Here is a 25818-nt window from a genome sequence, read left to right on the forward strand (position 1 = left end):
TTTTCAGAATGTTATGCTGACTTCTTCAGAGAAGACTTTGATGTGAAAGCTTACACTTCCCAGTCCATCCATCAGGCTGTGATAGCTGAGCAACTGGCTAAACTTGCTCAAGGTATTAGTCAATTGGATAAAGAGCTGCATTTACAAGTAAGTTTAAAGCATACCTGTTATTCTGGGGTGATTGATATAAACTAGTCAAAAACTTAGTAATCATACGAGCTTGTAACTTGTGTAATTGGCCAGTGTCCTCTGCGAGCAGTTACTAAAGGTACAACTTGCAGCTAACCTAGCAGTGGGTTTGACAACTCACTTAAGTTCACACTCAATACTCCTACCAGGCAGCCATGCCCTGTTTCAATTTTTGTAGTCTTATCACTATATGGCGTTTTACTCTTCCTTGTAAGAAGGAAGACTCCTTCCAAATTCTAGTGCCAACTATCATAAACACTTGAGGCTGTGTTTCAGCATGGCGTTGTGAGAAGATGGGGAGAACTTGCACCCTTACATTGTCTGCTGAAGAGTAACATAATCCTTGGAGTTTAGATAGAAGACTTCTTCTATGCAAAAATCATAAATCCATAGTAGACATTGCAATGAGAACACTTGCTAAGTTTGTGTGTAGTTTCAAAACCTGCTTCCTCCCTCCCCCTGCCCCAGTTAGTAAGTTATTTGGGAACTAGTTTATAAATGTCATAAATAGAGAAAAAAATGAATATATGTTATTATGGTGTGATTAGTAAGTTCACATTTACAGGTATTATTAAATATGAAGATGTGTTGAAATGTGATTGCTCTGCTGGCTTTATTAAGATGTCAGCTCTGCTGCACATTTTAATTAATTACTGACCCTCTCCTCATTCTGAGCTTGCTGCTTTTGTAAATTAAAACCCCTTGCGTTCTTAAAACCCTTTCTCCTGTAAGATGTACATGCTTTTTCCTGTATCTGGCTAATGTAGGGATGCTGATACTTAAATGCCTAATGTAGGGATGATGGTGATATATTTAATACTTGTTTTAGGCTCATATCCCCATTTTTCTCTTTTGATTTCGATATTTGGTTTTTTAAGGTTGTTGCAAGACATGAAGATCTGTTGGCCCAAGCAACTGGAATTGAATCTCTGGAAGGTAAATATTGTTATATTATGCTGGCTCTCCTTACAGTGGAGGAAACACTTTTAGGATCTGTGCAGGGAACATCATTCACTGCCAGCTTTGGCCCCCAGTGTTAAAGCTCCAGGTCTGATTTCTGAGGAGTAACATGTAGCAGCTTTTTTTTTTTTTTTTACGTCAGTAGATGGAGCTCCAAGGAGAAGATTTGTCTGATACTTCTCTGGAGTAGCTGCTTGATAGGAAAATGTATTTTGGTAATGTTCTGAACAACTTTAGTAATAAAGCCTTTTTTGACCTTTTAATATATTTTTCTAAATAAACCTAATTTTGTTGCAACATTGGTGGGTATCTGTTGCCATAAGCACCAATTTTCTGTTGCATATGTGTGTGTTGCAGAGTTTGCACGTCTTAACCAAAGAGGCTATAACAAATAATTTAAACTGTGTTGAGGTATTTTTTACTAGTAAAGGGCTATTAAGTTAAATACATACCTTTGTTTTATTCCACTGTTTGAGACATGGATTTTAACATAAACTGCTGATTTTCAAAGGCCTTGCTTAGGAACCTTTGACTCTGTCTAGAAAGTGGTTGCAGTATATTGTTCGTGTGCCAGGTGCTCAGTAAATTCTGCTCTTTGTCACTTGGCTGAGAAGGTCATATGGTTTGGTATTGTGGTTGTTTCGTGCAGACAGATATTTACCTCTGTAACATACTAGAATCTCTATAGCATGTCCCCTTTTCCTCTTTGTAACTTGGTAAGTAATTTATCTTTGTTCCTTTTTCTGCTTTCAGGTTTTGGCATAATCAGAGTTTCTGGTTACTGAGAGTTATATCCTTAGTCTTTGGAGCTGCTTGGGTACACTGTTTTGTGTCAGTAATTGCATATAGCTGTAAAAATTAAGAAATAGCTATTTTATTTAGTAATGGTAGCTCCTGAATAACTTTTTAAACAGTTGGAGAATCAAGCATAAAAGACTGAAATATGTGCTCATTCTCCAAATAAGAAGTAGACAGGAATGTGCAGTCAATCTTATGACTGATAAATACCTCTTAGCAACAATCTTCAGCAATTTGTGCTCACTAGAATTCTATTTTCTGAAATTACGGTTGTTTCTGAAGGCATTCCTTCCTTGCTCTGAGGAATTGCTCTGAGGAAAGAATGATGTACTTCAAAGCAACTTCTCAGTTAGGAAATACTTGTATAAGGCAGGTGTGGTAATTAATTCATGTTTTACAACTAATATGGCAAAGTAAAAATAAAATTCAATTCACCTCAAATTTGTTGAAATTTTTCCATTTACTTAGGGTTAGGCTCTTAAAGGAATCACTGAGTCAAGATTTGTAAGAAAAAGAAAAGATAAATGCCAACAGGTTTTTAATTGTGATGTTAGAAATGCGTGGCTCTTGGTATATTTATCAAGTAAGTTAGCAAGTGAAGATTATGGAGGTAATTCAGAGCATGCATAGTCATTTGGATGTCATGAAACATTTCAAATTGATACACCTGGCTTGCAGAGCCTTTTCTTTTTTAGGCCTGTGCACTTTTTTAGTGGCACACAGCTCTGGTCTGTATATTCTTTTCTGTCTATAGGTAGTTCAGTAGATATCTTGAGCTACCTATTACACTAAGATAAGATAAATTGTATAATCATGTATCTTCCACAGCAGGTGGAGAGGGGAGAGTGCCTTTTCACCCATCCTTATTCTGTCCCCTGGGAAGGAGGCTGTTGTATGCTTAATAGCAATGTTACAGCCATCAATGCAGCAATGTTGTGCCACTGGTCTTCCCCACTATTGCAATGTAAGGTAGACAGTGCAGCCTATTTTGCCAGCTTTTCACTGTATCTCATATCTTCATCCTCATGATCTGTTGCATGCCATACCATGTATAAATAACTGTAAACACATGAGCTAAATTAATAGTTCTGAAATACGGAGAAGATGAGAATTTACATATGTATATAAAATGAGTGAGGTACAGTCACAGTACAGGACAACCTGAATATAACTATGAGCAGTAGTTTTGTTTGTCTTCCATCTCACTGTACCATGCTGCAGTTTTATCTGATTTAATGATGGCAAGCTTATAAACAGGGCTTTACGAAAATGTAGTATGTTTTAGAACACTAACAGTAACTGGAACAAAAATAATTTCATAGGCCTGGTTTGTCTAACTTAATTAAATTCTCAGCAGGCTGATTCTGTATTGCACAAATGACACCTGTCCCCTACTACTTTGTTTCAATTTACCAAGAAAAGAGCAGGCATGCTTGTTGGCTTTCCTTGGGCCGCTTTGCCAAACTAATGTGGAACAAACATGATTAGGGTAGTTTGTTCTGCCTGTAATCTAAATAAGATGACCTTACAATGACATTGATACCTTATTTTTTTTGCTAAAGATGCTTATGCCCAGGAAGAAAACCTTGAAATAGCATTGTTTATGTTCTCAGTCCTCTCTGTCCTAGTCACTGTGTTAAATAAATAGTGTTAAGTAGATTGTGCCATTTTTATATATCATGTTCAGGTGTTTATACCAGGTTATATAATTTGAACTCCAGTCCAGATCAACATTCTCTTAGAAAGTAGCATACTCTAAATATTATTTGAAACTTCACAAATGATGGATTTTGGAGTGATATTTATTCTGTGGGTTTATGTTCTCTACCAATACATTTTCCATAACAATTGGTAAGTGACCTGCTCAGTTTATTTCCCTGTATGCTTACTAATTCTGGTCTCTCTGATGCTCTGTTATAAAAAGGAAAATGCTTTTGGTTTATGCCAAAGTAGTCTGCAGTAGTTACTATGATTTGAAGAAAAACTCTTTCTATAATTGATGACTGTTTCATGTAAAAAAATCTGCTTTATCTTGCAGGTGTCCTCCAAATGATGCAAACTAGAATTGGTGCTCTACAAAGCACTGTTGATAGGTATGACATTCATTACGCAATTAGAAAGTATAAATTCTTATGTTCTATAATGCTATTTATTAACACTGCTATAAATAATTTTCTCTCCTTATTTTTAGAATTAGAGTCAAAATTGTTGACCCCTACAACAAAATAGTGTCTCGCACAGCTCAGCTAGCAAAACTACAGGTAAGTTGTTAAAAAACATGTTTAAAAAAAATCCTTTTTAAACATGTGCTATTTCACAATTGTCAGACATTAGTACAATTTTTCTACTCCAGTAGCCTGTAGTTCATTGTCAGTATTTTTCTGAAAATCAGTATTTGTGTCTCTCCAAGAGCCACTGAGAAGTGCTTAGTGGGAAAGTAGGAAATTGCAAAGTAGGAAATTGACCTGTGCACTAGCTAATCGAGTTTTTGTTAGATGGTGGAAAGAGGGAAGGGTTGTCTGAGTACAGATTAATTAAGTTATGATAACTGTTAGTATTGTTTTGGTATTTAATGTTACGGTGCTCTTGTGTAGAAGATGCTTTTCACCCCTAAGTTGATGCAGGCTTTGCTGCAGTTTAGTAAAGAGTTTGGGAATTCATTCTTTCAAATTTTTTCGAAAGTCAAGGTGCAACTTAAGGAGCTATTTGTGGTTGTGAAGTTTTTTAAGCCCAGGTGCACAGTTGTCCCTGCCTTTTAAATATAAGTGAAGTCTACAGAAGAATGTAGATGTGTGTTAGAGGATAGCAGTGGGCGAGAGCATATCACGATGGTGAGATTAAGTGTCAAACACTTCCATTGATAATTTTGTAGTAGTTGAAAACTTTTCCATAGATCTTCAGGAGACATGTAGCTGTATTCTGTTAGGTTTATGGTTTGAAATGCAACACAGCTCCAGCCCCACAAGTGTTGAATGAGTTGTTGTTCGAACTATTTGTCTTTACAAGTTTACCTGAATTTTGAGCTGTGGATATACACTCAAGTAGATTGCCATCTGCAAGTGACTGCTGTTGTAGAGTAGATGAAGCTGCAGACTCAAGCAGTTTCTAGTCTGGGGACTGGTGGAGCAGCTGCAGTGTCTCTTGGCTGAACTTCTATTTTCTATGTTACTTTCAGTAGCAGTGAAGTTCAGCAGGAAGCTCTTAACACTCTGTGCAGCCAGTTTGGCCAGATGCTTCTCCTGTTGTGTTTTCAGCTCCAGCTGTTACTGTTTTTGCCACTGGCCAAAAGTCCCATGACTTCCATGTGAAAGATTAGGTGCAGATTTTTTGTTGTTCTCTGATGTGTGTTGTGCACATAGAAAAAGTTGTGGGAATGTGAGGCTAAAGATGAAGATAATTTCTATGCTACCCTTACACAAAGTCAGACTGCAGAATGATGTCTGAGAAGAATGAGTCCCTGAACTTAGGAAATGTTTCTTGGCTGTTACATGGTTACGTGGGTTTTCCTGTGGTGTGAAAGCAGCATCCATCCAGGGTCAGCATTATTCAGGCTATGCCAGGAGATTTGTAATATCTGGGTTTTTGTGCTGTAAATCAGAAAAAAAGAGGTAGAGAGTAAGTGGGAGCCTGGTAGGCTGCTCTTTTAGCATCAGTGTAGAAAGAGGAATCATGATTCCAGATTCTCTACCAGTGAGAGTCAGAGTCTCAGTGCAGGAGCTGCTGTCCCTTCTTTTGTTGGCAGATATTTTGTGAGTGCTTTACGTTGCACTACACTGCTGGGAGGAGTTGAGGGTCAGGGCACCTGAGTTAATAAATGAAGCTAAGTTTACGGAGAATTGAGTCAAATCTCAACTCTCCAGCCTCCTAAAAATGCACTGCTGGGGTGTCCTTTCTCTGGGGGAATCATTTGTCGAGGAAGGAAGGGCACAGCACAGCAAACAATTCACTTCCTGGTGATGGCAGGGCTTATGACATGAAATTGCTCCCAAATGCAGGACTTGTGGTTTGGGACGTTGTCAAACTGACTAATTTTATCACTACAATTGATAGAAAAAGATGGCTGGTAAAAGATGTCAAAATCTGCAGGGTTGGCAGATATGTTTTGCTGGAATGCAGGATGTTTCAGTGCCTCTTGTACTTGTGATGGTGTTCTTTTAATACCTCTGCATTGATTGCTGTGGGACTGCTCGCTAACTGAAGGAATATTTGACTTGCATAAAGCTAGATTTTGCCATCCTTAATTGTTTTTAATATAGTCTAGCTTTTTCATAAACATTCTCATTGCAAGTTTGTTGTTAAACTTCAAATCTAGTCCTGAGGTCTAAATCTCTGCTGTGTGCTTGTACATGTTTTGTCTTGTTCTGCTCTTGGAGCTTCATGGCATCCCAAGGCAGCAGCAGATTTGGAAGGCTCACCTCCTGCTTTAAATCATCCTGTCCTTTTCTGACTCTTTCCACAGTGGATCACAAGCTGAGTGGGAGTGGTTAACAGCTGAAATGTGTAGCCAGGGACTTTGTCCTTCAGAGGGCTCTTTTCTGTGCAGCTCTGTTTAACTAAATGTTTTTGCATGGTATCTTAGTTTCAGTGTCTCAGTGTGTGAAAAACTTTATAATAGCAAAGTATTTTAAAAACCCCAATAATTCTGTATTTTAAAGCTATTCTTACTTTAAAATCTTCACCAGTAACAGATGTCTTCATGTTGCTACTGTAAATAAATAGTAAATGTAGTCTGAAGATTGTGGACTGTCTTCTCTTTCTTCAGACTTTATAAACAACAAAATATATACAGTTACCTTGCATGTATGAGCTACACACTGACACATTTTCAAGTGGCTCTCTCTTTATAATTGTCTTCTTTCAGTAATTTCTTAAAATTAATTTGAGATTAAAAGTAAGAGGCTTTTCAATGTCTCAAATTGTAGCAATGATTTCTGTTATTGTTGACACATTGCTTTAAATTTCAGGAGATAGCTAATATGTAAGCTCAAAAAGAATTGGGGTTTATTTTTCACTTTACTTAAAATGACTTGGACTAACTGGGGCCACTGGCCTTTTCCAAATTAATTCCTGCTTGAACAGTAGAATTTGTTCCTTCTTGGATGAAAGCATCTCCTCTAGAAAAGCATAATTGATCAACTCAGGGAGGGAATGTTTCCTGAATTAATTCAGACTTCTGTTGTGTGGGTTGTCAGGTTAGAGGATCTGGCATCTGTGAACAGCTCCACCATTAGATACAGTCTTTATTTCAGTTACTTGTCCTTATATATAGCATTCTTTTGCTGTGACTGGGAGTTTTATTAAGTTGGACAGCTCACATAAATGAAAATACTTGAGTGAAACAGAATCTTTGTCAAGGGTACAGGGCAGTGGAAATCACTACAGAATTTAGAGTGCATCTTTAGTGTCTGAATTTTTTTCCTCCTACTAATTCCCAGGGCCAGAAATTAAAACCAATTTTTTGCTCTTGTATCTAAATGTAACTTTTCCCATCTCATGCTCTATTTTAAAAGATTGTTTCTTGGGACAGGAAATAATAAGCAAGAATTCAACAAAAAAGAAATAATCTTTTGGCGTGTAAAGTAAAAGGTGGTTTGAAAATAACAGAAGGTGAATTCCTGGGCAAAAACTTCAGCCAGAGGTACACAATTGGATTAGAGAGTAATTAATTTTGAAAGCAAAGTAGTAATACTATGCCCTCTTATTTGGTGAAGCATAGTGCACTATATTAAAAGCTATTTTTGATTAATCTTGCAGAAATTTAGTTCACATATATGAAAGTGATATGGGGATCAAGATTTTTCTAATTAAAGAAATGAATTAATAAAAATTAATACATTAATCTCTCAAAGCCGGATAAACCCCACTTAGTTCTCACTAAGTGTAATAGAAATCATGTGGTTAAGCTATCACAGAATGCTTAAAAATTGCCCTTCATACTGTGATAGAGAGCCCAAAGCAGCAAGAGTAATTGGGCTTTCTCTGATTGACCTCAGTGGGTTTTCTTCTAATTTTTCCTTTTTGTTCTGTTTAGATGTTTAATAAAATTAAACTCTAAATATTTGTGGATTTGTTAGTTTGTGCTGGCATAGGGAAGACTGCCGTGCTGTACAGTCCTCTGTGGATATTGGTTGAAATGATTCACCTGTGTATGTTTTCATATGTGCACTTCAACAGTAGTTTGCAACAAATGAACTTGAGTCTGAAAAGGGGGTTCTAAGTCTTGTTGGATGCTAAATATTTTTTGAAGGTAACTTTAAATTAATTTTGATATCCATAAAGTTAATACTTCAGGAGACTTTGCCTTCAGTACTACGGAAAATAACTCCAAACAACTGTGTCATACTTGTTCCAAATTTCTCACTTGCCACCCTTGTTAATCTGATTGCAGATGTTGGACTGTACCTATGACTTCACTCAAATCTGAGTTGCATTTCTGAATTCTATTTTAGTTGTTACCCCCTTCAGGATGTTGTGGTTCCCATGGCATGGATTTCAAAATACTAGTTGAGTGAAAAGTTATGAAACTATTATATTTAATTCAGATATTAGCAATGCCTGTTATTCTAATTTGGTGCTAAGAAAAACACACATGAATATGGTTCCTAAAAATTTATGTATATGTCCATATTCCTAATTTTTAACCAAGAATGCCATGTATTTTAATATGCATATAAAAGAATGTGAACTATTCAGTTGGCTGAATGAAGGTTACTGACCTGAAAGTTTGGCTGAGAATGAGTTTTTGCATATATACCTACTGTAAGAGTCAATGTCTGTAATAACAATTTAGTCTTCAATTTTTATTGTCTTCTGAAGTAAGTGCTGCCATTTTGCTTCTTTTGGATGAGTATTTGATTGGCAAAGCCAATCTTAATTTTGCTAAAGCTCAAAGAGGAGAGATGCATAAGGTAATGTAAAGCACACTTCTAATTAGAAATAGGACATGCCTCTGCCATGGGATTCTGAGTTTCCTTTGTTTTTTGTGTGGGTAGTGACAGAATAATCTCAGTAGCCCCATGAATGTAATTACCAGCTTCTGAAAGTCGTGGTCTGTATAACATAGAGTTATATTAAAATTTTTTGGAAAAAAGGGATTTCAGTGTTCTAAAGTTCCTTGTTTTTATTCACAGTCACATTTCCTTTTTTGGTTAAGATGTTTTCACATTTGAGTACTGGTATTATGTGATTAATATACTGATAGTGTCCCCTAATGCCACAATTTCCCTGCAGGCTGCCTGTGACTTGCTACGGAGGATAATACGCATCTTGTATCTCAGTAAGAGACTTCAAGGACAACTGCAAGGAGGAAGCAGAGAGATAACAAAAGCTGCCCAGAGTCTCAATGAACTTGGTGAGTCCTTCTTAATTACTTTTAGATATATTTTTAGCTTGTGCTCACATGACTCACACTAGTGTTTGACTTAAAGAAACAACCAGAACTTTTACTGTGGTTCTTGCTTTCTGCTTCCTGATTTAAACTGAGAAATGGCATGGACAGAACTTATTAGTCCTTCACATTTTTTTGTATGACTTCTCTAGATACAGGTATTTAATAACCTGAAAATTCTATGACAATAACTTGTGTTCTTTTGGACAACAATTTTTCTGTGAAGCAATTTCTTACTGGTTTATGTTTCTATAAAACACCTTCAGAGGTAGCAGATATATATTTAGCTTTTGGGAGACATTGCACTATGATAAGGCATAGTTTAAATTACAGTTTATGTCCTAAAAAAGGATACTGGCCCTGTGACTTTTATGAAAACCATAGGTGATATGATATACAGATATCTAAACTAGTTCAGATGCTGGAAGTGTTCTGCTGCAGTAGTGACTCATTTACCCTTTATTTTATTGGCTTCTAGGAAAAATAATGAGGTAGTTCTCATGAAGGCTCATGTTACATTGCTGGAATGCTTTGTGTACTTGAGCTAGGGTGGGAAAATCTACAGAGTGCTGCAGGATGCAGTGAGGAGCATCCCACTGGTCTTGGAGATCAATTGGTGGTGTTGTATATGGGAGCTGCCAGCTGTTTCTCCTGATTTAATGGTATTCAAATTCCAACTTCCAAATTCCAACTACCAAAAATAGATTGTGGGAGGGCTGAACTATCAAACACTCAGAATCATCCTGAAGTTTATTTTGCATATTTGTCACTACTTCTCTTTTTATACCGTGTGATCAAAGAATTATTAGACAATGACTTAGTCTTATAACTGGCAGATGCTGTGTTGCAAACAGAAAGTTTATGTATTTATTTAGTATATCAGTCTGATTGAAGGACTTAAGTGCCAATTGTATCATTTTAAGATAGAATATTTTTTCTGATTCTTTTTACTATTTTTTCCATTTTGCTCTACCATTACATCTTCAGAATATAAAAAATAATACTGTCTGTTAACTACCTGTATTGCAGGTGTTGTGGGATTAATTTGAGTGCTAGAACTTGTTAAACAAATTAGTACAATTTAGTGGTAAAATCTGAGATCTTTAGTGTAGTTTTTAGGATGTCTTCTTTGACAGAAAATACCTTTTACCACTCTTCTTCCTCTACACTTTTTTTTTGTTTCACCATTTGAAAAAAAAGAACTTGCACTTTATTTTGTTGAAGTGCCACAGTCTTTTGAGTTTCTTGTTTTCAAATACTTGCACTTTTCCTGAAGCTTAGCAAAGTCTAAGTAATTATTGTTAAAGATCAAGGGAAATGTGTCCCTTTAGGCAACCCTTTTGAATGTGATCCTGCATTCCGTGGGGGTAGCCAAGGCTTGTGGTCCTTTATTTAATCCTTAGTTCTGGCTGGTGTACCTGGCTGGTCAGGTAAAATACCTTGTCTACTGTCATTTCTCTCTCCATGTTATTTTCTGGTATCTCTTCCTTTCTTCTCTCTTACCTCTCCATCTGCATCCCTCCTTCATTTTTGGCTATCTGTCCTTTGTCACTGCCCACCTTGGCTGGTTTGAATTCTCCCTGCTTCCCAGCTGGCCGTGCCTCCAGGCACCTGAGTGGAGGGAGCACCTCCCTGAGGAGATGTGGGGAGTTGGAGGTGTCCGTCCCGAGTTGGAGGTGTCCGTCCCGAGTTGGAGGTGTCCGTCCCGAGTTGGAGGTGTCCGTCCCGAGTTGGAGGTGTCCGTCCCGAGTTGGAGGTGTCTGTCCCCGGTGGAGAGGCAGCGATGGCCGGGTGTGGGGTAGCTCTGCTGGGGAGGTGCTGTGCTGGGCCTCTGCACTTGGAAAACGTGGGGATGGGTGGGGGATCTCTAGCAGAGAGGTGCTGGTGGTGGTGTGTGGCAGGAGAGCGCTCGGGATGTGGTGCCTGAGGCTGTGGAAGTGCTGTGTTTCCGAAAGATGGGAATGTGATGTCGTGCTCTGTGGTGTCAGGAGGGTGGGAGGCATGGGGGGCAGCCCTGGGCACTGCAGTTCCATTGGTGAGATATGAAAGCTTTGGGAGGCCTGGGGACATCCTGCAACATCTGATGGTGGTAAATAGGGGGTAGACATGAGTGGTGTGAAAGCCTGGTATTAGATAGGAACCTGTGTCACAGAGACTTGCTTTCATGTCCAAGATGAATACACATCTGTGGTTTTAGCCAGATATTCCTGAATATCCCTTTCATCTCTCCTTCAAAGAAAAAATTATTCCATTGTTTATTACCTTTCTGTTGTACATTTGGTGCAGAATAATTTCTGTTTTGTCAAACTCAGCCCTGTGATATTACTGTGAAAGCTTTGCACTTGCTGGGGTAATACGTTACATTTCTTATAAGGTATTCTGGGTAGAATACCTTAGAAGTTTTTCTTTTTCTGTTCTGCTACACTCTGTGTGTATGTTTGGGGCACACAAATGTGCACATTCAAGTATGTATTTAATATATATTCCTGTAGTTAATCTATGTTAGTTCAATCACAACTTTTACTTAGTTGTGTGTTGAAGTTTATTTTGCAGTGATGGGAAAGGCTATTGGTAAATTTGTAAAATATTTGATTTAGTTAGAAAAATGGGTCAATTAGAGGAACTACAAGAAACAGTAGCTTTTACTGAGAAGTGGATTTTTGCTGGACGCCTAAAGTTGCTAGTAGTCTGCAGATCTCCAGCTTCAATGTATGTTAGATGTTAGGAAGAAGCTTTCTCTGAAAGCATTTGGTAATATTTTGACAGAGATCTCTACTTAGAGTTGAAGTGAATCTGAAATTCTTATGTGTTGGAGTTTCATATTCTTTGAAATTAACTTCACGCTTTGGCACAGTAAAAAGAAAATCTAATCCTATGTAGTTTTAGAGATTAAAAGTGATTTCTGTGTGTGTATGTGTGTATATATATATTTATATAGAATGAAATCCCAGACTTCTGCAACTCTTCTACCTTCCAACATACTTTGGGTTCTCTAGCAAAGTAGAATAAGCAATAAGCTGCTGGTTCTTTGTGTTATACAATCCAATTCAGTGTTTACATAGGTAAAACAAGTGCCAATATTCAGATGTTGCTGTGAATTATATGCCCTGACTATGCTTCTTGTGGTATTTAAATACAATTATTTTATAAAGTGAAAAAGAAACATTCTTAAGCAAGATTAAACAATAGAATGTGACAAGAAAATGGTACACTATGTACAGTTCCCTTTCACAGAAGAAATTCTGCAGGTATTAAAATATCAGCTGTCTTCCATGTGGGTATACAGAAATTACTGTCTTCAGCAGTGGTAGTAACTTATCAGATGGAGATGAAAAAATTCTGAGTTGTGCAGCAGAAGGCCTATTTAGGCATGGACAGTCTAATTCCATCTGTCAATTACAGATGTGATAAACGCCAATCACTCGTTTTTTTAAAATTTATGAATATTTAATAAAGAATAAAAATTGGTTACAAAAATATTAATACAATAATAAAAGTTTAAAAAAAAAAAGTTTTCAGAGACAGGACAAATAATGAGACAACAAGAGCAAAGAAGGTAGCCCGGGCTTTTGTCCCCCCTCCCTCCCAGACAAAGGCTAGGAAGGAGAAGGGCCCCGAACAAAGAGAAGTCTTCTTTTTTAAGCCTTCAGTTTATGACTATTCATATCTTACGTAAAACGAGTAATTTTCAGCTGTTTCTTGTCACAAAAGTTTTCTGTTAATTAAAAGAACGCATGAGAGCATACGTCCTTGAGAAAGTTAGGTTCTGTGGATAAGAGGCCATAAATTCTTCTTCACTAGAAGGTTTAGAGGCCTCTGTAAGGTTTAGGGGCCTCTGTGAATGTTATCTCTGTGCTGAGGAATTTCTCTTCTTGAGCAAAAAAATATAACACACATACACAGCTTCTATTGTACTATAACTTACTGTTAATTACAAAACTACATTCACTATATTATTCTAATGTTAATATAGTATAACTTTTCTATCTATCAGATTACATATAGTAAATATCTGCGTAGAGCCACATATACAATATGCCTTTTTCACAATCCCTCCTCTTTCTTGTTATAATACATTGGCTCGAGCGGATATTTACTGCTCTCTTGCATCCCTTCTATGTTTATTTTCTTCATAAATCAGTCTAGCTTTTTGGAGGGGGTCTTCTACTTTATTTTGTTTCCTTAATACCATAATCTTTTGCACCGTTTTTTTGTTGTATCCATCTTTTGATCTAAGGTTACTAATTGCATACCTTGAACTACACTAGTGATTAATCTAATAAAACAAGGGATCAAGCAAGGAAATAATATTAAACTAGCTGTAGCACATAAGAGGAAAAAGCCTTGTTTCTTTCACCATTCTACTCCTAACACATTATCTCACCAGCTGGTACTTAGCATGGATTCCCACTTCTGAACTGGTACATGGGTGATTTTTCTGATATCATTGATTATATCTAGGATAGTATCTCCATTATCATCTATTTTTAAACAACAATCTGATGTATTGAATTTTCCACAAACGCCCCCTTCTTCAGCTAATAGGTAATCTAGTGCTAATCTGTTTTGATACACAGCGGCTCTGATTTGAGTTTGTTGCCTGGATGTTAATTCCATTGCCAGACCAGTTTTGTTTGTTATTATTTCTACGACTGCTTGAAGCCTTATGATACAATTTAACATATAAATGGGAGTTCGATATCTCCAACTCCCGTCTTGTGCCCAGGTGGCTGGCCCTTACGTTTCCAGTATGCGTGCAGGGGGCCACTCATCCTCTCCCCAATTTTTTTATAATCTTCCAATTATATCTCTCTTGCTTCTTTTTAGATCTTTATAACTAGTATCCCTAAGTGATCGCCTTCAGGTCCAGGCAAAAGAAAAAAATCCTGGTTGTATGACACCCAGAGTACAGCTCCCTTTCCACTTGTGGGGGGAGTTTTGGGCCAAATCCTTTGCTTTACTCTCAGTAATGTGGGTGAAACACATCTATTTGTCCCCTTTTGCACATTCACTTCCCCTTAAATTTTCCGCAATCCAATACTTTTTCCTATTGTGTATGCAGTTTCCCAGTTTGGAGGGGTTATAACAGTGACTGTTGATATGAGTGTGAGAAATAAAGAAGGAGCCTCGGTGTCTTTTCCATATACAGTTTTTGGTAACACTTGTAGCATGGCCGGGTCGACATACCAAAAGGGAAGAGCCAGAAAATGAGTGACAGAACCAGGAGAGGTCCAGTATGGCTTATACTCCCACCTCCCATGCCTATGGGGTTGCAGCCCACAGCAGGTGTATGTGATCTTCTCGGTGGCGATTATAGAGGCCAATCTGGTCTTGCCCTCTCCTCTATTGTCACTTTCTCTTAGCTAATTTCCAGGCAAATCGTTCTTGACACTCCTTAACCGTGGTCTCCCACTTTTCCTCAGCCACCTCTCGTTCAACAGGCACTAATAATTCCCATCTACACAACAAAGTTATTATTTTAGTTGTTTCAAATTCTGCTTGGATAGGGGGCTCAGGTGACACCCTACACTTCATGCAACGAGAGTGTCGTTTGGGTGAACTACAGTACCAATTTTTCCCACAGCTCAAACACATTTAAACCAACCAGCATGTCCAGTATTTGGGTGAATCAAACAGGGTATTTGGCTTGGCAATATATGAGGTTGTAATTCCCCCTCCTCTTTATATAAATCACAGGCTAAGGCAAAAACACAGGGGTTTTCTGTCCGAAACAATCTCGATCCTCCTGTCTGTGGTGGAAGTATTCCTCCCCATGGAGGGTACTGGAGGTGTCTTAAAGTTTTCTCAGGTGGTATTTGAAACCACTGATGCAAAACTCAGTCTAAGTTTTCAGTCAGGTGTGATCCTGCGTATGTTTCCTGGATCATGTGGATCTCCCCAGTTCATCACCTCTCATTCCCGTTTTAGGGTTAATTTCGTATCACCCGGTTCCGATGATATTGTCCACTCCTTAGGCTTTTCCACAGGTCCTTTGATTCTGCTGGCGTGGATCCACCCTCGTTCCCTGGTCCGGATCGCAGCCTCAGTGCCAGCAATACCTGAAAAGGACCTTCTCATTTTGGAGTTAGAGATATTAATCACAACAATTTTGATATGGTGCAATTTATAATTCCTTTGAATTGCATTTTGGCACACATAATCTATCTGTGTGTGCACCATATAGCTGACAGAAACGGCAGCATATTAAATTGATCATAGGTTTTAACAAAATCTTGGAATACAAGCTGTACAATGCTAAAATACTGTTATAAATATCACACCTAAGTTTTATAGGATAACTAAAAAAATGGTCCTGTCTTAGTCTGAAAGACAGGTATCTGCCACAGAAAAGCTGGAGCCACCCTTGTAATGAAGAATTCAAATTCTCTCCCTCTGAATTATTGTAATTTTGAAAATTAGGGGCCTCTCAGGCGAAGATCTGGGACTATAATAATAGTTCCTTTCTGGTGTGTATACACAGGTTAACAAACAACACCAACCCCAGCATTATTGACAAACAGAAGCAGAACTTAGGAACACTTCCCCAAGGACACCCTGGGGCTTCTGGGATTTCCCTCTTGGGGACAAAGATATTCATTCTCTTCTTAGACCCCAATGCTCAGAGGGGCCTAAGGTCAGGGGGGTCCTGGTACAGCTGCCTCACAGCTTCTGTTAGGGTTTTCTTACAAAGCCAGAGCTGCTGGGCCTGGGGTCCCCAAAGCTTGAATTAATTGTTGTAACACTTTTGATGTAAAGTGTGTTCCTCTGTCTGAATCTATTTTATTAACCATCTCACATCTTGGAATAATTTGTTTCAAAAGGGTTTTACTTACCACATTAGCAGTAGCCTTGGCAGTGGGAACTGCCTCCACTCAATGAGTTAAATGGTCTGTTATTACTAATATATATTTCCATCGTTGAACTTGAGGAAGTTCTGTAAAATCTACTTGGATACTTTGAAATGGTCTAAAGGCTAATTCCTTACCTTCCAGTGTAGTTCTCCTCATTATCTTTTTATTTTATCCTTTGACAAGTTATACATCTTTCAGTTATCTTCTCTGTTATCCTACAAATCCCAATGTATTCATAGTTTCTTAGGAAATAATCACACAAAGCTTGGGTACCTCAGTGAGTTTTCTGATGCATGTCTTCTAATATTTTTCTAGTAAGTACTTTATTAAGTAATTGCCTTCTATCAAGAAGTTTCTGTTTCTTTGATTCATCTGGTTTACCTCTTATCTCCTTCAATTCTTTTTCCTCTATTTCACTAAATTCTGGAATTTTCAATTTTCCTTGTTTGGAGTTAATATTAACATGAACCTTTTAGCTTCATTCTCTGCTGCACCTTAGCTTCCTGGTCTGCCAAATTATTTCATCTTTTGGAGCCACTCTTATTTCTAATTTCACTTGTAATTCTCATCTTAACAAATTACTCCTTGTTCCTGGGACTAACTAAACATCTCCTATCTAAATTCTGGTATCTTTCTATATCACCACATCCCTGATGACAGGCAAAAGTCTCTTCTTGCTCCTGCACTCCATCACATCTTTACTTACACCATGCCTCTCTGAAATATCTACCAAACAAATTCTTCTTGCTTTTGTACCTTCCACAAATTCCAACTCTTCCTCCTGTCTGCATCTTCTAAAATATAACATAGACTAAGCAAATAATCCAGTGAACACTAATACTTCTCTTTCTTCACTCCTCCTCCTTCAACTTTCACACACATTCATTCATCAACTGTAGAAGAGACACTTAGAAAGCACTAAACACTGACTTCACATGGCCAAGCTCTCTCTCACTAAGTGAAAAACGCTTGAAAAAAAATGTTAGCACATCAAGCAGCAGTCATTTAAAAAAGCACAGCTTCAGACACTGTCTCCTTTCTTCTCAAAAAAAAAAACTTACAAGTCCTTCCTAAAACATCCCAGAACACATGCACGCTGTCTGAATTTTACAGGCTACCGATTTAAAAGAAATTGAAGGCTAGCGCATGAGAAACACTGAAAAAATCTTTAAAACTTCTATGACCCGAGTCTCTCGGTCATAAGGAAAAGGGCAGCTGCGGGCGCTGATAAGCGAGCTGGAGGAGGGGCAGGCAGGGAGCTGCGCGTCCCACGCGCGGCTCGGCGCCGCCGCCTCCACCGGGCAGCCTTCTGCCATGGCACGGCTGTGCGGCCGCCCGTCTCCCTTTCTTCCTGAGAAGATCTGCATTGACTGCGGTTTCCAAGGGAACGGCTTCCCCAACAGGAAGTGGGGAGCTCTGGAGGACTGATCACTGAGTTTTTTGGTCCTCCAAGGACGGGGCATGGGCGGGGTCTGCCACCGGAATTCCCGAAGGGGAAGCAATTTCCGGTCTCCTCCATGCGGCCGCGCTTTCCGCATGGCCCACGCTGGCGGGTCCAGCCGCCTCCGGCAGTCAACGCCCAGCACCACCGGAGCTGGAATCGCTACTGAGGCAGCTAGGGACCGGACCAACCTGCTACACACCGACAGCGGAGGAACCGCCGCCAGGAAGGGGGGAAGGGGGGGGGGGAGCCCGCTGCCCCGCCGCCGCCGCCGCCGCCGCCGCCGCGAACGGGAGGGGGGGTGACGGGGAACCCGCCGCCGCCGCTGGGGGGGGGAGGAGAAGGAACCAGCCGCCCTGCCGCCGCCGTGTCGCAAGCGGAGGGGGGCTCGCCGCCGCTGGGGGGGGGAGGGGAGAGGGAAAAGCCCCCCCCCTCGCGCCGCAAGCGGAGGGGGATTCACCGCCGCTGCTGGGGGGAGGAGGGAGGGGAACCGGCCGCTCTGCCGCCACCGCCGCCGTGGGGGGGGGGGGACCCTCCAGGGTCGGCTAAGCCACCACGCGGCCACCCCCCCGCGTGGCTCATGGCGACCGTACTCGCCGCTTCCAACAAAAGCAAGGCAGTGGCGGCAACGCTCAGTGCTGCCAAAACAAACTAGCAAACAAACAAAATACTGGGAATGAGGCTGAAAAAGCCTTTGCGGGAAAATAGCGAGAGGGACCGGGGTGGGGGCCGGGTACCGACTGAGCCGCCGCTGCGAACAGCGAGGGGGGGGGGAGGGGAGAAACCGGCTGGGCTGCCGCTGCGAACAGCGGACTCTTGCCTGGGATGGAAACTGGGGCAGAAACAAGCGACAAGCCAGAACCTGGGGCAAGCACTGGGACTGAGACAGGCACCAACACCGGAGCCGGCAGTGCAACTCCCAGGGGACGATCTTAGGGTGGTATCTCTGTCGATGATTTCTCCCCACTGGACTTCTATCCCTTTTCTTTCAAAATTTTCTCTATTCTACCCATCCCTGTCTCTGTTCACCTTCCCTTTTACCCCCACAAAAACTACTTTTCTTCTTTCTCCCACACTATTTCTTAATACAATTTATCTTCTCTGAGGAACTATAATAAAACTTAAATAAAAATCTACACTTTCTATACTTTCATTCGTCCACATTCACTCCACTCTATTTTTCACTTAATCTCACACACTACAAAACAATCACAACTACAAGGTACCTTTTACTTTCCACACACTTTTACACTCTTTAACCTGGCCAGACAATGCCCTTCACAAAACCCTCAATCTGACAGTGTTGGGGGGTTCTCCCTTCCCAACCTCAGGTGCTCTTGGGTTTATTTCCTAGATTCTGCAGAATTTAACATAACCCTGGATGTCTCAGAATTGCTTCCTCCAATCCAGCTGGTTATCAAAACCCTCAATCTGACAGTGTTGGGGGGTTCTCCCTTCCCAACCTCAGGTGCTCTTGGGTTTATTTCCTAGATTCTGCAGAATTTAACATAACCCTGGATGTCTCGGAATTGCTTCCTCCAATCCAGCTGGTTATCAACCCGGGCAGACAATGCCCTTCACCAAACCCTCAATCTGACAGTGTTGGGGGGTTCTCCCTTCCCAACCCCAGGTGCTCTTGGGTTTATTTCCTAGATTCTGCAGAATTTAACATAACCCTGGATGTCTCGGAATTGCTTCCTCCAATCCAGCTGGTTATCAACCCGGGCAGACAATGCCCTTCACCAAACCCTCAATCTGACAGTGTTGGGGGGTTCTCCCTTCCCAACCCCAGGTGCTCTTGGGTTTATTTCCTAGATTCTGCAGAATTTAACATAACCCTGGATGTCTCGGAATTGCTTCCTCCAATCCAGCTGGTTATCAACCCGGGCAGACAATGCCCTTCACCAAACCCTCAATCTGACAGTGTTGGGGGGTTCTCCCTTCCCAACCTCAGGTGCTCTTGGGTTTATTTCCTAGATTCTGCAGAATTTAACATAACCCTGGATGTCTCGGAATTGCTTCCTCCAATCCAGCTGGTTATCAACCCGGGCAGACAATGCCCTTCACCAAACCCTCAATCTGACAGTGTTGGGGGGTTCTCCCTTCCCAACCCCAGGTGCTCTTGGGTTTATTTCCTAGATTCTGCAGAATTTAACATAACCCTGGATGTCTCGGAATTGCTTCCTCCAATCCAGCTGGTTATCAACCCGGGCAGACAATGCCCTTCACCAAACCCTCAATCTGACAGTGTTGGGGGGTTCTCCCTTCCCAACCCCAGGTGCTCTTGGGTTTGTTTTTTTTTTTTTTTTTTTTTTTTTTTTTTTTTTTAGGGTCCCCTTTTTCACACACTTTACCTTTTTCCTGGGGGGTTTCTCTCACTCCTTTTTACCATTCACTTTCGTCCCGGTGCTGGCCGCCTCCCTCGCGGGACAACGGAACCGCAGCGTAGGGGACTCCGCTCTCGCTTGGAAGGTCTGGGTGTTACCCCAGCCCGCCTCTCAGACACACACTTTCAGCCCCCGTTCCGCGCCAAACGCCGCCACCCCCAGTCCCAGCAATTCTTACCACTCCGTTGTTCTTGGGTCTTTATTCTTCGTGCACACTTTGATGTTAGGAGCTGGTTACTGCGGTTTTTAGGGAATTCTTTCCCTTCTCTTTGCCTTATTGTCTCCCTTTGTCCTTGGATCTTACCCCTTTCTGGGGTACTCTGCGAGGACCAGAGCCGGGGCCGCCTAATGCAGGCGGGACGCGTCTCCCTGGTCTCTAATCCTCCCACAGCACCCGCAGTGGGGTATTTTAAACCGACCTCTGCTACCAAATTGTGATAAACGCCAATCACTCGTTTTTTTAAAATTTATGAATATTTAATAAAGAATAAAAATTGGTTACAAAAATATTAATACAATAATAAAAGTTTAAAAAAAAAAAGTTTTCAGAGACAGGACAAATAATGAGACAACAAGAGCAAAGAAGGTAGCCCGGGCTTTTGTCCCCCCTCCCTCCCAGACAAAGGCTAGGAAGGAGAAGGGCCCCGAACAAAGAGAAGTCTTCTTTTTTAAGCCTTCAGTTTATGACTATTCATATCTTACGTAAAACGAGTAATTTTCAGCTGTTTCTTGTCACAAAAGTTTTCTGTTAATTAAAAGAACGCATGAGAGCATACGTCCTTGAGAAAGTTAGGTTCTGTGGATAAGAGGCCATAAATTCTTCTTCACTAGAAGGTTTAGAGGCCTCTGTAAGGTTTAGGGGCCTCTGTGAATGTTATCTCTGTGCTGAGGAATTTCTCTTCTTGAGCAAAAAAATATAACACACATACACAGCTTCTATTGTACTATAACTTACTGTTAATTACAAAACTACATTCACTATATTATTCTAATGTTAATATAGTATAACTTTTCTATCTATCAGATTACATATAGTAAATATCTGCGTAGAGCCACATATACAATATGCCTTTTTCACACAGAGCTAGCTCTGGACAATGAAGGATTTCTCTCTTTTTCTGGTTAAATGCTAATAAATGATGTCATCATTATTAATATAAATGCCTAGACTTCTTTTAGTGATAACTTCCTCATCTCTATATATGCTTGTATTATAATTTATGTCTCAGGAAGTAAATCTGTTTGCTTAAATGTTCTTCTGAGTGTGTAATGTTTCAATGCAGGCTTTTCTACCACAGTTTTGCTTGTTTGTGAACTCCAGCTTGGTCTGTGACTGAGCTGTGCAGTCATAAAATGAAGGAGAAGGGGTTTATTAAAATACAGTTTCAGGTGTCTTCAATATAGAAGTTATTCCAGGAAAACATTGCCTTCCATGCAATTTAAGAGAGGGTGGGCAAAGAGACCTATGACCTTACATTAAAACTAAATACTTCTAAAGAAATAACAAAACAGTGTCAGTTATTGAAGTGTAGCTGAAGTGGAGAAAATGCTATGTATGTATTGTGTGCCTGTTGTGGTTAAACCCAGCCAGCAGCCAAGCCCATGCAGCCTCTTGCTTGCTCACCGTCCATGAGTGGAGGTGGGATGGGGCAGAGTTGGATGGGTAAAGTGAGAAAACCCATGGGCTGATATAAAGACAGGTTAATGGGTAAAGCAAAAGCCAGGCATGCAAGAAGAGCAAAACAAATTCATTCACCACTTCTCATGGGCAGGCAGTTGTTCAGCAGTACCCAGGTAAGCTGGGCTCCATCAGATGGGGACACAAACACCCTCACTCCAAATGTCTCCCTCCTTCTTCCCCCAGCTTTACTTGCTGAGCATGACACTGTATGGGGTGGAATGTCCCTTGGATCAGTTGGGCTCAGGTGACCTGTCTGTGTTCCCTCCCAGCTCCTTGTGCACTCCCAGCCTCCTCACTGGTGGAGTGGGGTGAGGGGCAGAAAAGGACTTGACTCTGCTGAGTTGTGCTTGGCAATAATGCAGACATCTCTGTACTATCAACACTGTTTCCAGCACAAATCCAAAACATAGCCCCTGTCAGCTACTATGAAGAAACTTAACTCTTTTCGTGCCAAAACCAGGAAAATCCTTTATAAGGAGGGAGCAAACCTTACTTGGGCCAGTTTTTAGGCTTAACATCACAATAGGAGACTTAAGGGAAATTAAAAGAAATGCAACTTGGGAAGAAGTATTTCTGGGCTGGAAACAACTGAAATTAGTTAGAGAATGCATGATACTGGGGAAACACAATTTGAAAAAAAAATTTGGTTATGCCTGGAAGGCCTCTTTGTAGCTGGTATAATATAGGTGTTGGTAGCCTGGTCTTCTGAAGTGTCCCCCAGAGCTAGTGACATCTGCACAATGGTAACAGGAATCTTGGATGTGAAAAAGTCTTATGGAGGCTAGAAATAACTTTGACTTAGCATTTTTCTAGAGTAAAGAATATGGATCATACATGATTTAGAAAAGAAAAAACCCTGGATAAAGCTGATACATGTCTTAGAGTAGCATTAGAGGCAATGGAAGGAGGAAAATGCCTGTTTAATGTGGTTTGCAATGTGGGACCTTGTCTTTTCCACTGTTCACATGGAATAGATAACAGGTTTCTCTGTTTCAGTGCACTTTTCTGGTATTGCTGCTACGTGTAGTACCCTGAAGTTTCCACTGAAAGGGAACACTGTTGTAAAGACTGTGAAGTTATCTCTGGTACTGCAGCTCATCACCCAGTTTGTTTCACACACTAATACAAAATAGTGCTTTATAGAGGGAGACAACATGGGCTGTGTTTTCCACATCTTTGAAAATATTATTAATTAGAGCAATATCTTCCTAAATATTAGAGGCTTAAAAAATATTTTTTTCCTTCTTGTTCTCTGATGCTGATGGGCTTATTTCATGGACACAAGAGCATGTTCCTTTATGTACATGTATATAGCATGTGTGTATATATATGTGTGTGTGTGGGTATAATACCATGTGTATGTATATAAAGATTTATAGCATTAATAAATATAAATATGAACTATATGTATATTCTAATATAAAATACAAAAATTGTATCTCAGATGCTTTTCAGAGTAATCTCCTTGTTCTTAGTGGTTGTCTTTGTGAATTCTGCGGGGAGAGGTTAGATTCCAGAATCTAATGGAAAGCTTGTTTTATTGAAAATAGACCTTACTGCCACCTGTTTTAGACAATTCAAACTAACCTGACTTCCTTAAGCAAAGGAACTCTAGAATAAATAAACTGTTTGTTGGAATCTATATAAAAGTGCTGTTAAATAGTAGGACACACAGATTTATCAGGAGTGAATCCTGTTTAACCAACTGTATTTTCTTTGTTGGCAGCATAACAGGCCTTGGGACTAGAGAGATCAATGACTGTCTTGTAGTTTGATTTAAATAGGGCTCTTGACACCATTGATTTAAATAGGGCTCTTGACACCGTGTCACACTAGCAGGATCAGCAATAGAATCCAGATGAAAATGTCATACAGTGAATGCAGAAGTTCAGAGAAAGCTGTACCCCAAAAGCCTTCATCTGTTGTTCACTTATCCAGCAGTATTTCAAGCAGGGTGTTGTTAAAACGTGTTCTGTAGCTGGCTTGTATTTTCATTAATGATTTGAGTGATGTAATATGGCATATATCCTTATTAAATTTACTACCAGTAATCAAGCAGAGAAGAACGGAAAGTATGGTGGGAAACAGGATTAGAATGAAGAATATTCTTAGCAAATTGAAGATACGTCTTACCTGAACTGATTTTACTTCTCTTTCAGACAAGTTCGGAGTCCTCACAATGAATAATTATAGTTAAGAGGAGGAGCAGGAGAAATGACTGTATGGATTACAGTTCTGCAGAGAGGGTTGATAGTTCCTCACAAATTGAGTGCAAGCCATTTGTTCATTTATTTTGTAGCAGAGTGACATTGTTGGCAAAGAAGTTTGTGCTGATCTTTGTAATGAAGGGTGTTGTGTGCAAGGCACTTGAAAATAATCTTTTGTTCATGCTTCAAACAGAGTATCAAGTCCCTTTTGAAGCACCTCATTGAAGGAAGATATAGGTTAATTGGAGAAACTCCTAAGCACTGCAGCAATGGTGGCTGAATGTCTTGAGAATGGTCAGTGGGTGGAGGAAGTGGAAATGTGTGGCTGTGGTTTGGAGAAGAGGTATATGAGAGGGAGAGTAATGTTCTTCCGATAAACAAAGATTTCTCAGATGGGAAGGGAGTTAATGGCTCTCCATATGCACTGTGATTGAAACAGTAAATAATGGGCCTGAAATGAAGCAAAGGAATTTTTTTCTAAAATGTTAGGAAAGAGTTCTGCCAGAAATGGTAATTTTAGGGGATCTGTGAAGTAGTGTTTGAAGCCTTTGTAGAAGTGTTTTAGACAAAGGATGTACCAAGAATGAAACCATATAGTCAAGGAATAGCTTGGGTTGGAGGGAACCTTTAAAGCTGATCTAATTCAACTCCTCTGCAATTAGTAGGGATAATTAGATAGGGATGATTTTGCCTTGGAGTAGGAGGACTCAGTGAGGTGATCTGCTCTAAATCCTTTGTGTCTCTTGTAGATGTTCCGCTCCTTTCCCAAATTTTATGTTTGTTTGTTTAATTTGTTTGTTTGTTTTTAAATTTGGAATGCTTTATGTAAAATGTTCTTCACAAGTTGGTTTGTTGGGCATTGTTCCCAGATACCACCTGGGATATTAGTAGGACAATGTGACTGGAAATTTCATGCTATCGCTTCAGTTCAGCCTCTTCTTATCATTCCTTTAGATGAGATTGATTAAATCTCCTCAAAGATGTTCAATTCAGCTCAACCCTCTGACACAATTTCTTCCTTTCTGGTTGTGACTGACATTCATGTAACTTCACATAGTTCATTGTGTTACTTGAGTGCTGCAAAAACTGACCCTCAGAAGCTATCATGTCACTCTGGTCTAGGAGAATGCAGTGAGCAGGAAAAGGAAGGTAATACTGACTATGTGAAGTAAGTGCCCTGTATCAGTTTTTACACCCCTTTTCTGGAAAAGAAGGCAAACTGTCTGACTGTTTTTAAGAAAGATGCTACTTTATTTCTCTTTTAGTTTTTTAGTATTTGGGATGAGTGATGAATATTGTTTTGTGTTTATCAAAATACTAAGCACTACTAGCTAATATTCAGGAAACAACAGTTCTAATTCGTTATTTCAGTAGTAAGTATTAAACTAGTTTATTTTATACCAGTTAGCCTGTCTATTTAGCTGTGGTTTCCACGGTGTAGTTTATAATTGAGTATTAAAATAGCATATGTAGTCTAGCTAATACACAGTGACTTACTCTGAAGTGATTGCAGATTGGCTGACTGCAATATTTGTTCTTCAGGTTAAATATTGTTGTCTAAAAGCTGTTTCATTTTAGCTGCTACAGTTCTTGCAATAACATTCAATATGTGTTACGTATCTGTGCACAAGTATTACTAAACCTGCAATGGTAAACTGTCTGAACACCTGCCATGGATACTGTGGCAGCTCTCTTTCACTGCCGCCTTCTTCCTATATCCTGTTCAGTGATGAGCTTAATTTTTTTCTTTTATTCCAAGCAGTAATTTACAGTGTATTATTGCCAAGCCAGATCTTATGTTGACTGCTGTTAAAGTGAGGATGGACTTGGTTACTGTCATGTTAAAGTCTCTCACTGCTAGTACACAGAGCAGACAGATTTGGTGATACTAATACTGCCACGCACAGTTTCTCAGAA

General features: G+C 39.9%; 1 protein-coding gene across 1 annotated transcript in view; it reads left to right on the forward strand.

Moving 5' to 3' along the window:
* COG5 (component of oligomeric golgi complex 5) overlaps window positions 1–25818 on the forward strand; it is a 185500-nt gene that overhangs the window by 893 nt on the left and 158789 nt on the right. Inside the window, exons 2-6 of the mRNA XM_063396871.1 lie at window positions 8–147; window positions 1068–1125; window positions 3986–4040; window positions 4139–4208; window positions 9178–9298. Of these exons, the coding sequence (XP_063252941.1) occupies window positions 8–147; window positions 1068–1125; window positions 3986–4040; window positions 4139–4208; window positions 9178–9298 (444 nt within the window). The remainder of the gene's footprint in view (window positions 1–7; window positions 148–1067; window positions 1126–3985; window positions 4041–4138; window positions 4209–9177; window positions 9299–25818) is intronic.

This window comes from Prinia subflava, chromosome 4 (assembly GCF_021018805.1).
Source record: "Prinia subflava isolate CZ2003 ecotype Zambia chromosome 4, Cam_Psub_1.2, whole genome shotgun sequence".
Lineage (NCBI taxonomy): Eukaryota > Metazoa > Chordata > Aves > Passeriformes > Cisticolidae > Prinia > Prinia subflava.